Here is a 14,231-nt window from a genome sequence, read left to right on the forward strand (position 1 = left end):
GTGATAATTGTTTGTGTTTCTGCTGGTCAAAGGGAGCAGACACTCTGCGCCACACGAATGGGGACAAGAGCTGTGACTTGCTTTGCTCTCAAGAAAAGGCGCCATTGAAAGGAGTGATTTCTGGGGTAGCTGTAAATGTGAAAGTGGACAAACTGAATGGGAAGATTCCCGGTGTTTGTGATGCTCGTCGTTTGGTGCGACGCAGAAAGGGTGGCTGGAGTGGTGAAACAGAAGAGTCATTGTCCGTTCTTTTGAGTTTTGATGTTGAGTCTTTGCCCCACAAAGCGATGTTAGGATATTTCAGTTATCCTCTACAAGTTTTTTCCCCGAATCCATTATGTTGTTACAGGTGTCAAGCTTTTGTACATGTGGCAGCAGTGTGTAGGAGGGAGGTTCCTAGGTGTGAGAAGTGTGCAGAAGGGCATGAGACAAAGGAATGTGTAGTATTGGGGAAAGAAGCTGTATGTGTTAATTGTAGGGGGGCCCATGGGGCTGGGGATCAGAAGTGTCCGGTGCAAGAGAGGCAGGTTGAGGTTACCAGGGTTAGTGCAAAGTAGTACAGAGGGTGTCGTATGCTGAGGCAGTGACAAAGTAAAGGAAGATGGGTCAAGGGGGATGGATCCTGAGAGGATTCGTGTGAGTAGTAGATCTATGCCAGTAGAGGGATAGGCCAACGAGTGATATATGCATCAGTAAGATTGGCTTTTTAGCGTTCATAGCAATGGTTATCAACTGTACCTCAGGGATGAAACATAAGTCGAGGAAAATAAAGGTTGTGGTGGCAGCTGCAGAGAAGTATTTGGGTGTATGAGACTTGACATCAGAAGAGTAACAGGGTGTTGAGTTATTGTTTCCAGGCCTTCCAGGCCATTGGCCTGAGGTAGGACTAGATAGGTTTAAGTAGTGGAATTGGGTGGTGAGTTTTTAATGAGTGTAGGGTTAGATGGTAGGGTATTTGTTTATAATTATAATTGTTTTTAAAAAATCAGTTTCCCTTTTTCCACGCAAAGTATAAGGGATTTATAGCCCAGTCTAGTTGGTGGCAGTAATGCAACATGTATTGGATGCCAACTGCCGTGGAAGAAGATGACTATAGTCCAGTTGGCTTGAATGCTGCACTAGTTGACATATCTGTTAGAAAACATAACATATGGCGACATCTGGTGGTGTATTTGGGCTGGTGCTCAAGCAGTGGTGGACGTGGCAGTGACGTCGGCATCCGGAAATGACCCGGATTCAAACTTTTATTCCACCAGACTCAGCTTGCTAATAACATCGAAAGATCTGTGAAGTCTTGTGGAATTTTGCTAATAGTAAGTTGAAACTGATCACATTTATCGAGTAAAGCTAGATATATACATTTGATTTGAGTGGTTATGAGCGAAAGTTTTCGTTCTTCAAACAAAACATTCAAGCCACGTCGCTAGGGTTAGGAAAACATCAGCTGTGATGGAGTCGACTCTTTAAATAACGTTAGCTTGGCGTAACTAAATAGCTCAGTGTCTAAGAACATGTAAATGACAACAGCTATATCTAGCTAAGGTTTGCAATAATTCTATATTTTAGCACTGTCATGCTAGTGTCTGGTAACATTTGTTTGTGTTGCCGTGGTAATGTTGGCTATGCTAACGTTAGCTTACTTGCTACTAGCTAGCTACATATTATGGGGTGGCTAGCTGGATTGCTAAACAAATTGACCAAGCTCAGATTTTTGGGGGAAACCGAGACGTAGTATTGGTAGCTAGCTAGATAGTTAAGTTAGTTAGGCAGCCCGGGGCACCGGTGACCGCATAGCAAAATGTCACTTTACTTGAATTAATTTGATTCGGTTCCTCCTATCATTACAGATACATTGAGAATGTATATTTGAACATCAATGGACACGGATCGACGCCTCGCTGTTAGGAGTTGACGTCAGGAGGTGTAGCGACTGTTTCCACTGAGCACGGACCGTCTCCAGGACACTACCAAGATCGTTCAGACCCTTCCTACTTGGCGTGCCCAGTGCAGGCTGGTGAGATACCTGCGCCAGGATGACGTGCAGGGATCGCACCAACGAGTTTCAGTCCGCTTGCAAATCCCTACAGACCAGACAGGTATGTACAGTTGAAGTCGGAAGTTTACATACACCTTAGCAAAATACATTTAAACTCAGTTTTTCACAATTCCTGACATTTAATCCTAGTAAAAATGCCTTCCCTTGTGTTAGGATCACCACTTTATTTTAAGAATGTGAAATGTCAGAATAATAGTAGAGAGACTGATTTATTTCAGCTTTTATTTATTTCATCACATTCCCAGTGGGTCAGAAGTTTACATACACTCAATTAGTATTTGGTAGCATTGCCTTAAACAATTTAAACTTGGGTCAAACGTTTCAGGTAGCCTTCCACAAGCTTCCCATAATAAGTTGGGTGAATTTTGGCCCATTCCTCCTGACGGAGCTGGTGTAACTGAGTCAGGTTTGTAGGCCTCCTTGCTCGCACACGCTTTTTCAGTTCTGCCCACACATTTTCTATAGGATTGAGGTCAGGGCTTTGTGATGGCCACTCCAACACCTTGACTTTGTTGTCCTTAAGCCATTTTGCCACAACTCTGGAAGTATGCTTGGGGTCATTGTCCATTTGGAAGACCCATTTGTGACCAAGCTTTAACTTCCTGACTGATGTCTTGAGATGTTGCTTCAAATATCCACATAATATTCCTTCCTCATGATGCCATCTATTTTGTGTAGTGCACCAGTCCCTCCTGCAGCAAAGCACCCCCACAGCATGATGCTGCCACCCCTGTGCTTCACTGTTGGGATGGTGTTGTTAGGCTTGTAAGCCACCACCTTTTTCCTCTAAACATAACGATGGTCATTATGGCCAAACAGTTCTATTTTTGTTTCATCAGACCAGAGGACATTCCTCCAAAAAGTACGATATTTGTCCCGATGTGCAGTTGCAAACCGTAGTCTGGCTTTTTTATGGCGATTTTGGAGCAGTGGCTTCTTCCTTGCTGAGCGGCCTTTCAGGTTATGTCTATATAGGACTGGTTTTACTGTGGATATAGATACTTTTGTACCTGTTTCCTCCAGCATCTTCACAAGGTCCTTTGCTGTTGTTCTGGGATTGATTTGCACTTTTTGCACCAAAGTACGTTAATTTCTAGGAGACAGAACGCGTCTCCTTCCTGAGCGGTATGACGGCTGCGTGGACCCATGGTGTTTATACTTGCGTACTGTTGTTTGTACAGATGAACGTGGTACCTTCAGGCATTTGGAAATTGCTCCCAAGGATGAACCAGACTTGTGGAGGTCTACAATTTTTTTTCCTGAGGTCTTGGCTGTTTTCTTTTGATTTTTCCCATGATGTCAAGCAAAGAGGCACTGAGTTTGAAGGTAGGCCTTAAAATACATCCACAGGTACACCTCCAATTGACTCGGATGATGTCAATTAGCCTATCAGAAGCTTCTAAAGCCATGACATAATTTTCTGGAATTTTCCAAGCTGTTTAAAGGCACAGTCAACTTAGTGTATGTAAACTTCTGACCCACTGGAATTGTGAAACTTATAAGTGAAATAATCTGTCTGTAAACAATTGTTGGAAAAATTACTTGTGTCATGCACAAAGTAGATGTACTAACCGACTTGCCAAAACTATAGTTTGTTAACAAGAAATTTGTGGAGTGGTTGAAAAACAAGTTTTAATGACTCCAACCTAAGTGTATGTAAACTTCAGACTTCAACTGTAGGTATGGGAGAACCAAGGGCAGTGATGTTGAAATACCCAAATGATCAAGGCCGGGAGATACAGAACATTACCTATGGGAGATACAGAGATTCCTATGCCTTTTCCCTCATGTAATCTGGCACAGTGATCACTGTTTTCATCTTTCTTTCGTTCTGCAGAATGGCGTTCAGCCCACCAAGCCAGCCCTCAGTGCTCTCAAGCAACGCAGTGACTTCACCCTCATGGCCAAGTGAGTCCAACTGCCAGCGCCACTCCCACCAATCTCACCCAAAGAGCCAGCCAACCTGTTTACAGTACACAACCCCATTTTCTCAGGGGTGTCGCTGACACCTGTGTGTCTGATTGAAGTTTAGTAAATAGCCAGTTATTGTTGTGTTGCTGTTAGTTTCTCCATGGTGTTTAGTAAATAGCCAGTTATTGTTGTGTTGCTGTTAGTTTCTCCATGGTGTTTTGATCACATTGTAGCTTAGTGTGATCTTTTTGGAATGTAGGCTGCTCTTTTCTGTTATCTTATCATCTTACCTTACAAATCAAATTTGATTGGTCGCATACACATATTTAGCAGATGTTATTGCAGGTGCAGTGAAATGCTTATGTTCCTAGCTCCAACAGTGCAGTAATACCTAAAAATACAAAACACATTCATCTAAAAAATATGAAATATCAGAACGAGCAAGGTCTGAGTCCGGAATATAAATATATATGTATATAATGGTGTGTATAGACAGTATGGAATATAAATATATATGTATGCATACAATGGTGTGTATTGACAGTATATGAATAGAAAATGTGTGTACAGCAGTAGTTATATAGGATGAGCCTTGACTAGAATACAGTATATACATATGAAGTGGGTAAAACAGTATGTGTTCCATGACTATGTACATAGCGCAGAGGTCTCTAAGATCCAGGGTAGAGTACCTGCACCTTCATGCAGCTATGCACATGCGTTAGCAGATTCCTTTCACTGTTTTGATGTTTAGTCCTATGACTGTGATGCCAATCTCCTGTTCTGTTTAACCCTTCAGGAGAATAGGGGAAGACTTGAGTAAAACGTTTGCTAAACTAGAGAAACTCACTATATGTAAGTATATGTCAATATTTATGTTTTAACGTTTGGCATGAATAGCAATTTTGAATAACTTGTTATGTCAAAGTTATGCGTATATGACTGTTTTGACCTTTTCAGTGGCTAAAAGAAAATCTCTATTTGATGACAAGGCAGTGGAGATTGAGGAGTTAACCTACATCATCAAGCAGGTGAGATTTTTTATTTTATTGACACAGATACCGTAAAAGCAGTCGGCTGTCTCTCGTCATGAATTATAAATGGCAAACACGATGACTAGTCCGTCAGGTGGAATCTCGTCAAAAGGCAAACCTAGCTGTTTTAGTGGGCGCAGTCTGTCTATTACACTGCTGTTCCCTGTTTGACTCTTCTCTTCTGTATGTCTCCCTCTATTCCCCCTCTTAGGACATTAACAGCCTGAACAAGCAGATAGCCCAGCTGCAGGATCTGATCCGTTCACGTGGAGCGCCCAGTGGCAGACACATCCAGACCCATTCCAACACCATCGTCGTCTCCCTGCAGGTCTTACTGCCAGTGCCTCTCTACTGCATTATGTAACTGATGTGGATGAGTAAAATGATGTAGCCATATGAAACCTGAGGCTTTAATAATCAACAATCACGTTTTTTTGTTTTTTTGCAGTCCAAACTGGCGTCTATGTCCAATGACTTCAAGTCAGTTCTAGAAGTAAGAACAGAGGTAAGATTCACTGGAACTTCCGGCCACTGGAACTTTCTGCCATTGAACCTCAAGAATTCTAATAATTCTAGTTTACATTTATCGTTCTCTCTCTCGTTCTCTCGTTCTCTCGATGCCTCTCTCTCTAGAACCTGAAGCAGCAGAAGAGCAGAAGAGAACAGTTCTCTCAGCCTCCTGTCTCTTCTTCTCCTCTCCTCGCCAACAACTTCAGTAAGATAAAACACCATGTTTACCTCACCTTCAGCCTCTCATTCCTACACCAGATAACTTCACGAATGTCTCTTTGAATTTCAAACACAGAACTTTATTTTCTCTTCTTTCTAACTGACCATCTCATCTGCCAGAGAGTTCAGTGTTGATGCAGGATGAGTCCAGGAATATGGGGGGTGAGGTGGCCATCGACATGGACAACCAGTCTAACCCTCTACAGCTCCAGCTCATTGATGAGCAGGTACAAACACTTTATTATCACTTGTATTGTGTGTGTGTCTGTCAGTGTTACTATAATGTTGTTTCTCTGTGGTGTAGGACTCGTACATCCAGAGCCGTGCAGACACCATGCAGAACATTGAGAGCACCATCGTAGAGCTGGGCTCCATCTTCCAGCAGCTGGCTCACATGGTGAAGGAGCAGGAGGAGACAGTACAGAGGTGAGGGAGGTGAGGGAGGGGAGGGGAGGGAGGGAGGGGGGGAGGGAGGGAGGAGGGGAGGGAGGGAGGAGGGGAGGGAGGGAGGGAGGGAGGGAGGGGGAGGGAGGGAGGGAGGGAGGGGAGGGAGGAGGGGAGGGAAGGGAGGGAGGGAGGAGGGGAGGGAGGAGGGAGGGAGGGAGAGGGGAGGGGAGGGAGGTGAGGAAGGAAGAACAGAGGAGAAACTTTGAGATGCTTAAGCACTGCCAGATCTTTCTCTAAAGCCCTATGTGTGTGTTCCTGTCCTCCTCTGTAGGATTGATGCTAACGTGGAGGACACCCAGCTCAACGTGGACATGGCTCACACAGAGATCCTCAAGTACTTTCAGTCTGTGTCCTCCAACCGCTGGCTCATGGTCAAGATCTTCCTCGTCCTCATCGTGTTCTTCATCGTCTTCGTGGTCTTCCTCGCCTGAGCAGGGAGAAACTACAGAGAAAGAAGAGGATTGAGAAGAAGAGGAGGAGGAAGGTGGATAAGTCTGATTGGTCACTCCTATAAAACACTAGTCGACCAATAGTTCAGGCGGAGTCATGCGATCTGAAATAAGACAATGGGAAAGGTTGGACTGAGACGAGGGCTTGCCACAGCATCAGGGCAGTGGGACTGGTGGAGTGTTATTGGACGGTTTGGGACTTGAGGTCCAGCAGACCAATAAATTATAGTAGTTCTCCCCCCACAGAGATGAATGAAATACCTGTAATGAAAAGGATATGGTATCGAAATATACTTTATAATATGACCAGAATACTTGTCATACTGTTCTTTGTTACTTTAGAGACTAAATCATCATAAAACGTTTAATCAAAAATGGCTATTTAATGGTTTGATTCTGCAAACTAGTTTTGGTTTTTGGTTGATTTTCTTTGACCCCTCATGTAGTGTTGATTGATTGGTTGTAAGACAGGAAGTGCTTACTCATCAACCAAACGTTTTCTTTCTCATATTGTAATTATGTCTTCTAGTTTTTGTTCCTCATTATTATCCTATTTGTATTAAAGAGAGCGAGAATTGTTTAAAGTCCCTCTATCATTCACGCCATGCATGAGTGCAACCAGTTGTTGTTGGGGGGGTGCTTTCAAGTCTCTTTATTTGCCAAATGGGGACTTTCAATTTCAAAGAAATGTGACGACACCTGTGGTACTAGCTGTTGTTTTATGAAGTACAGGAGGGTTAAAGGTGGTTTAAACTGACGAGGACATTCCCTTCATATACCCAATCATAAACACAATGTGACGAGTCAGACCCGAACAGTTTGTAACAAGTTACATAACACTTATTGCAGATCTAACAGTTTAGATGACCTGGTTTACCTGCCAGCAAGTCAGCTGGGGTCAGTTTGAATACTGTTACCTGTGGCTGTTTCCCAAATGGCACTATTTCCTGTATAGTGCACTACTTTGATCAGAACTTTATCAGCCCTGGACAAAAGTAGTGCACTAAATAGGGAGTAAGGTGCCATTTGGAATGCATCCTGTGTCATTACGTTGTATTGTCATTTGAGATAAACCCTTTTAACAGGTTGTTGTAACAGCTGTTATAAACATGGTTATGACAGGCTATGAAGGGCTGAAAGGACACTAGTGAAGTGACTTTCTCTACCAAACTTCTCCGAAACTGGTCAGTTTGGACCTCCCTGCTTTATTGGAGACTGTCCTCTTCATCTCCTCATTCTCTCTGAGGACAGACGTCTCTGAGGACAGACGTTTATGTACAGGCTATTATTTAACCACCAGAACTTTGTTAATAAGAAAACACTCCTATTTCTTCCCTCTTTTTTAGCCAAATGCCTTGACTTCTACAGTGTATAAAGAGCTAATACTGCTAATGTATTGAAAAGAAGTGCATATTAAAAAAGAACAATGGGGAAGTTGTGCAAAGGACTCTAATTCTTTACTGAGTAAGAGGATTATAGAAGGTTAATATAATTAACTGTTATAGAGTAACCATGACAACCAAAGGACTGGAACCGTAGAAATGGACCCATTGTATTGGGCCCACACAGGAATCCACGCACAAACTCAAGGTTCTGTTGAAAAATAAGGTTTTATTTTATGCATTCAAAATCTAGTTCATTTTACATACATTTCAAGTGTTAACACATTCAGAAAATGTAATTCACAATAAAAACAATGTTAGAAATATGGCATATCTGCTGGCTAAGCTTGCATTTCTACTCTAGTATATGTTTGATATAACTGCCTCCTTTTGTCTAAACAGTCAGTGGAAATCTGCTGAGGTGTGAGCTGTCCTCATGTTGCACGTCTCATCGAGAGACATATTTGACCTTCTCTTTTGTCGCATTTCCTTTCTCTGTCCCATTCCTCCCTTCCTCAACCAATCAATCAGATGTATTCTATAAAGCCCTCTTTACATCAGCAGTTGTCCCTCCCTCTCAGCCAAGTGCACTCTGTTCGATGGGGGTGATATCAGGCATGCTCATACTCCTCCCTTTCCTGGCCGCTCTCGCCACATTCGCTGCTCCCTCCTGCTCCTCCACCTCTTCCTCGTACCAGTTCGACTCCTCCTGCAGGTTGCCGCGCGACCCGCCCAGGCCCCCGCCCCTGAAAGGAGCGGGGCGGAACTTGGAGCGGAAGGTTACGAAGGAGAGGCTCTTGCTGCGTTGTTTGTCCCAGCCGGCTGACCTCCTCCTCATCTCCTCGCTCTCCTCTTCTCCCTCCACACAGTCACGGAGAACCGTGCGGAACAGACGAGCCACCTCGTGAACCTCCGGCTCGATCTCCGTCACCAGATTCCTGAACCTGGGGTAGAGGGCAAAGGTCAAAAAGGAGTTGATATTGATAGAGAGACAGAGCGATAAAGGTTACCCCAAGTTCACTTTGAAGACATAAGAACCTGTTGAGAATTATCATGAATCCATCTCCATTATCTACCAGTGACATTCAGGATATGTGTAGTGTACGTACACCTCTCTGACACTGATAAGGTACAAAGTCCCACCTGACAATGACCGGGCCACACTGAGACGGTGGCACCCTGGCACACAGGTCCTGCAGCTCTATCAGGTCTCGGGGGGTCAGCTCGTAGGGTTGGTGGGCGGGGGCAGTGGCCAGCCATCTGTAGTCAGCAGAGGAGGAGCTACGTCGGCGCCGGCCCTCTTGTGTCGCCCTCTCAAGGCGGATACGTTCGGTGCGCTTCACATTGGCACCCAGCTCCAGCATCAGAGTGTTGGTGACTAGTTCTTCTGCCGTACGCTGTCCAGGCACCTTCGGCTCCAGAGAAAACACTGCTGACCAGGGGAACATCTAGGGACGGACAGAATTCAATTAAATCAACTTTATTCATTCTAGATGGGCAATTATTGTAAGAGAGGGGGATAGTGAAATAGAAGAGAGGGGGATAGTGAGATAGGGAAAGAGAATGAGCAAGAGAGCAGAGAGAGGAATTAGCCATGGGGATGGGACCAATACAAATTCTTGAAACTGTTTTCATGCTGCAAATTCATGCTATATTATACAGGATATTAATTTTTTTTAAATGCTTAAAGTAAATGTTGTTACATGTATCTTAATTGTTTAACTTTGTTCTTAAATCTTAATCAGATAAGTGCTTCATTAGGTAGAGAAACACACCTGGGGATATGATACTTGACTGATAGAACTGCAACTACAGGTAATTAGATTCACTGCAACAATGTATTTTTGTCTTAAGATGTCCTGCCCTTTTCAAGACACAATGTAAAAGTACATTTACCTGTAGTCAAACAAAAGTTTGATAGCTTACCTTTACAAAATTCTATGAGTAAATTATTGAATAGTCTCTTTGTTTGTCACAAATCCTCTTCTTATCAAAAAGCAGACAATTAAATCATTTCACAGTATAAAAAATATGTTTCTGTTGTCTTTGGTATCCAGCTGGGGGAAAAAATGGTTAAAAGGAAATCTAAACTCTTTCACACTCCTACACACTACTAACTGACCACCTTGCTACCTCGAAGGTCCGTGGCAGATAGGCATATGTGTTTGTTCGGGATTGACAATGAATGTAATCCTGTATTAATATACAGAGTGATTGACAGGTATTTTACCTCACAACAGGACTAACCTCATAAGCACACATGGAGGTGTTGCTAGACATGTGTCAGTCTGTACATATGCAGACAGCCAACTAGAGCAGCGTAGCAGCAGGGGGTCCCAGCAGTTTTGTTATGTCATCTGTGAATCAAAACAGAGACACTGGACCTTAAATATACAGTAAAACACAAGCAATATCCTCAGCGAGGAATCCTGATGAAAAGGCTCTACTTGGATGCTAGTTGGTAAAGGAATGGTGTGGGTTTTGTCAATGATACTTGCATTTGATGAAGTTGAAATGATAAAGCTCAGATAGATTTGTATGGAACCCTAGACCTATAGTGAGCTGAGTATGACATTGGCAAGGTATTTCCTCTCTTCCTGGAAGACCAAGGCACATATAGGAAAACTACCTCATTAGTGACAACAATAGTAACATCAACAACTATTATATTTAGATCATAATCATCGTCCTAATAATTCATCCTAATAACTCCGATGCAGTTCCAGGTATCGTCGTCTGGATTTGAGCGTAATCTGAGATTAGGTCTGTGCATGAGGTAAAGCCGCCTCAATGCTGAGTGGTGTGGAAACCAAGAGGGGTTAGAGAAGTAACCACGTCTCATATAGAGAGAGAGAGAGAACGAGATAAAAGAGACAGAGAGAGAGATAGACAGAAAAGGAGGGAGCGGGAAAGAGAGAGAGAAAGAGAACGAGAGAAAAGGGGGGAGAGAGAGAGAGAGAGAGAGAGAGATGGCTGGTGGGTGAGATTGCTGTAACCTACTAATGAGAGAGACTGAGTTGGATGGGTGGGTGGATGGGGGTAGGGTGGAGCGGGTGGAGCGGGTGGATGGGTAGGGGGAGTGTCACTCAGATGCCCTATAATGGATGACACACTCATGTTATGTAATCTGAACATGAGCGTTATAGTCTGAACATGAGCGTTATAGTCTGAACATTTATTTCAGATGCTTGTGTTTTCATATCAAATGTTCAAAAATGTGTTGTCCTTGACCTTGGCAATGTTGACCATTTATCAATATGTATCTGTTTCACAAACTAGTCAATGGGCCTAGTATTACAATATGGACATAACAATGACATAATTTATATCCAGAGAAAATGAAGGTTCTCTTTATATTTTCTGCAGTGATTGTAATTTCTGCAATGATTGATAATGTTATAACTTGTGCTCGAAGACTAAACTGGTGGTCCTCTGTAGCTCAGCTGGTAGAGCACGGCGCTTGTAACGCCAAGGTAGTGGGTTAGATCCCCGGGACCACCCATACACAAAAAAAAAAAATGTATGCACGCATGACTGTAAGTCGCTTTGGATAAAAGCGTCTGCTAAATGGCATATTATTATTATTATTAAACTAAAGCTGAAGACCCCCTCTTGAAAAGATCTCTCTATTTATATAGTTTCATCATACAGTATAATCTTTCATCGCTAGGTGTCATCAAAGAGGCCTTCATCGCTGCGAGGACTTTCCTAAATTTTCCCCCTCCACTCTGACCATACGTCACTGACCCACGCCTCATGTCAAATCGGTTTTTGTTGGCTTGTCGGGCGGCATGAGACTCGCGGTTTCTTAGCATGCAATTGTTGAAATGAAATGATAGCAGATTTTGAAACCATCACCAGTCACGCGGCTGCTGAAATATTTCCATTAAACCTGTATTCTGCCACCTGTGAATTAACAAATCTGAGTGTATCTGAAGTTGTTGCGTTGGATTTCACATCAGTATAAACAGGATCTGGGCATAAATGATAACTCATCCTAGCGAGTTAACGTTAGAGGCTAGCTGGCTAATGGTTAGTCTGGTTTGGCTAACTTGAACTAGCTAGCTGGCAATATAATCCAGTGTAGAATTGTCAATACTGTCTATATGGCTAACTTCCTTACTCCTTTTTACTGTCATTACATTTCTAGTTAAAGTAAAGATACGTTGATTCTAGCTAGCTAGCTAGTATTTTAATATTCAAAACAATGCCATAGCGTGTTGCATGGTGTGTTGTTTCAGTGAATCAAACAGACAACAATATTGTCTTACTCCACATTCTTGATTTCATCCAAGTGGTGGTTGAATACAAGCGTGACAATCCTGGCTATAGACTGACTCTAAATATTTTCCTGTCTTGTTGGACAACGTTGCAACTGCTGTTTCCTAAGCACATTATTATTTATTGGCAAGCAGTATTTCCAAGGAAGGGCCACGTCATGGTCCATTCAATTTCAGCAACTCTTGCTATGATCAGTTGTAGCTAAATACTGTAAACATTTTCAGAACTGTGAATTGCACTATGGCCTCTACCTAGCATGAAGGAAGCCAGAGGAGCTGTCAAAACCTTAGGCTCCTCCAAAAGTGAAAACATGCACACACAGTGTTGTGTAGAATAATAAATATAAGACTAAACATTCATATAAATTGGATTTGAATCCAGCATGCCTCCTGAAAAGTGGCCTGTCCTTGAAGAAGGCTGTCTGTGTTGTGTTAATGTGCTGGTGGAAACTGACTAGCTCTGTCTCAGAGTCAAACTCCCCAGTCCCCACAGCTCCACTGTAGCTGCTACCAAGTCAGTTCTGTTCCCCTCAGGAAATCTGGCCTTGGTTACACGGTTCAAACTAAGGCAAGCTGCAAGATAGATTGAAGCATGTTCAGATGTTTCTTCTTCTTCTTCTTCTTCTTCTTCTTCTTCTTCCTATACTTACTATTTTTCCTTCTACTTTATTGAATGTCACTGTGTATTTCCTTGGGCGTATTGGGTCTGGTTCTCCAGTGTGCCAACCCTGGTGTCTGAGAGCTCTACCCTGATCGGGAGGAGATGAGCTGGGCAGAGGAGGACTGGACGGTGGGCCTGCCTGGCCGGGCCCTGCAGAAGGTCAAGGAGCTGCAGGTCCAGCAGGAGAGGCTGAACCGAGAGAGACAGCAGAAACAGCTGCAGCTGGACAGCACACAGACCTCCCTCAACAAACAGACTGTCAAGGTACGAGGCCTATGTTAAGTTAATGTATTGTGTTCAGTTCACGAGGAAGAGAAAGTTGTCATCTGAGTTAGGTGATGATTACTGTAGAGATAAGAGATGAAGCTGTACAATAACAATGCAGCACTTTGCTCAGCTGGTTTAATACTCGTTTAACATGCTTTTCCTCTCATTCTACCCTTACGCTGTGAAAACTATTTCGCTTTAGTCATGTTTGTCGTTAGTAGCCTAAACACCAGTCTGTTGTTGCTTTTAGCCAACTGCTATGTTGTTGGTTAAAGCAGAAACAGACTGGCTCCCAGACTAGTGTGTACTACTTCTATGTCAGGAAGTAAATGATGTTTTCCTGGTATTCTTTAAATTGTTATTTCCTGCTTTCCTGATATTATTGAGCTGATATTTAACCTCTCTCTGTCTGCCCATCTCCTCTCCCTCTCCTCTCTCCTCCTCTCTATGTCTGCCCATTTCCTCTCTACCTCTCCTCGCTCCTCTCCCTCTCCTCTCTCCTCTTCTCTCCCCTCCTCTCTCTGTCTGCCCATCTCCTCTCCCTCTCCTCTTCAGTATGAGGAGGTGTGCGGGGAGCTGCAGTGTGTACAGAGGGAGTTACAGGGGGCTCGTGAGGAGGTGCAGGCAGGTGTCTGTGCGCAGGAGCGTCTCTCTCAGGATCTCCAAGTGAAACAGGCCCAGGTGTGTTCACTGGAGGGACAGCTGGGCTCGGCACGAACCCTCACACACACCCTCGAAAAGGAGGTCAAAAGGTGAGTAGCAGCAGCTATGGACATTTGACCTGCAACATTTTAATTTACCGGACATTTGACCTGCAACATTTTAATTTACCGGACATTTGACCTGCAACATTTACATTTACTGGACATTTGACCTGCATCATTTTAATTTACCGGACATTTGACATGCAACATTTTAATTTACCGGACATTTGAGAAATTTACCGGACCCATATGCATTGGGTGCGTAACCTGATTAGGGCGTCCACCCAAGATGCTCAGAATGACAGAAATAA

At 43.4% G+C, this 14,231-nt stretch overlaps 2 protein-coding genes across 3 annotated transcripts; one reads left to right on the plus strand and one right to left on the minus strand.

The window, feature by feature from the left end:
• The first annotated feature begins 1,205 nt into the window (after positions 1-1,205).
• On the plus strand, positions 1,206-8,338 carry LOC311105067 (syntaxin-5-like). 2 transcript variants are annotated; one of them, XM_084147059.1, is made up of 11 exons: positions 1,206-1,313; positions 1,848-3,382; positions 3,894-3,964; positions 4,767-4,822; positions 4,928-4,998; positions 5,213-5,329; positions 5,450-5,506; positions 5,635-5,716; positions 5,851-5,957; positions 6,035-6,156; positions 6,449-8,058. In XM_084147059.1, the coding sequence occupies exons 2-11, from the start codon at positions 3,350-3,352 to the stop codon at positions 6,606-6,608; spliced, it is 876 nt and encodes a 291-aa protein (XP_084003185.1). In that variant the 5' UTR covers positions 1,206-1,313; positions 1,848-3,349; the 3' UTR covers positions 6,609-8,058. The 2 variants fall into 2 exon arrangements, with proteins under 2 accessions (XP_084003185.1, XP_084003184.1); XM_084147058.1 differs by having other exon boundaries at positions 1,209-1,313; positions 1,848-2,096; positions 6,449-8,338.
• A 247-nt stretch (positions 8,339-8,585) lies between these two features.
• LOC311105052 (protein RD3-like) lies at positions 8,586-9,456 on the minus strand (the record flags this gene model as incomplete). The annotated part of the gene is made up of 2 exons (XM_084147040.1): positions 8,586-8,952; positions 9,152-9,456. The coding sequence occupies 2 exons, from the start codon at positions 9,454-9,456 to the stop codon at positions 8,586-8,588; spliced, it is 672 nt and encodes a 223-aa protein (XP_084003166.1).
• Positions 9,457-14,231: the final 4,775 nt, after the last annotated feature.

This window comes from Coregonus lavaretus (assembly GCF_964263955.1).
Source record: "Coregonus lavaretus genome assembly, chromosome: 29".
Taxonomy (NCBI): Eukaryota; Metazoa; Chordata; class Actinopteri; order Salmoniformes; family Salmonidae; genus Coregonus; species Coregonus lavaretus.

Coding starts and splice junctions, on each gene's coding strand:
- LOC311105067 (XM_084147058.1), top strand. CDS start 2,034: ATGACGTGCAGGGATCGCACCAACGAGTTTCAGTCCGCTTGCAAATCC. Junction 4,823..4,927: donor ACTAGAGAAACTCACTATAT/GTAAGTATATGT, acceptor TGACCTTTTCAG/TGGCTAAAAGAAAATCTCTA. Junction 5,330..5,449: donor CCATCGTCGTCTCCCTGCAG/GTCTTACTGCCA, acceptor GTTTTTTTGCAG/TCCAAACTGGCGTCTATGTC.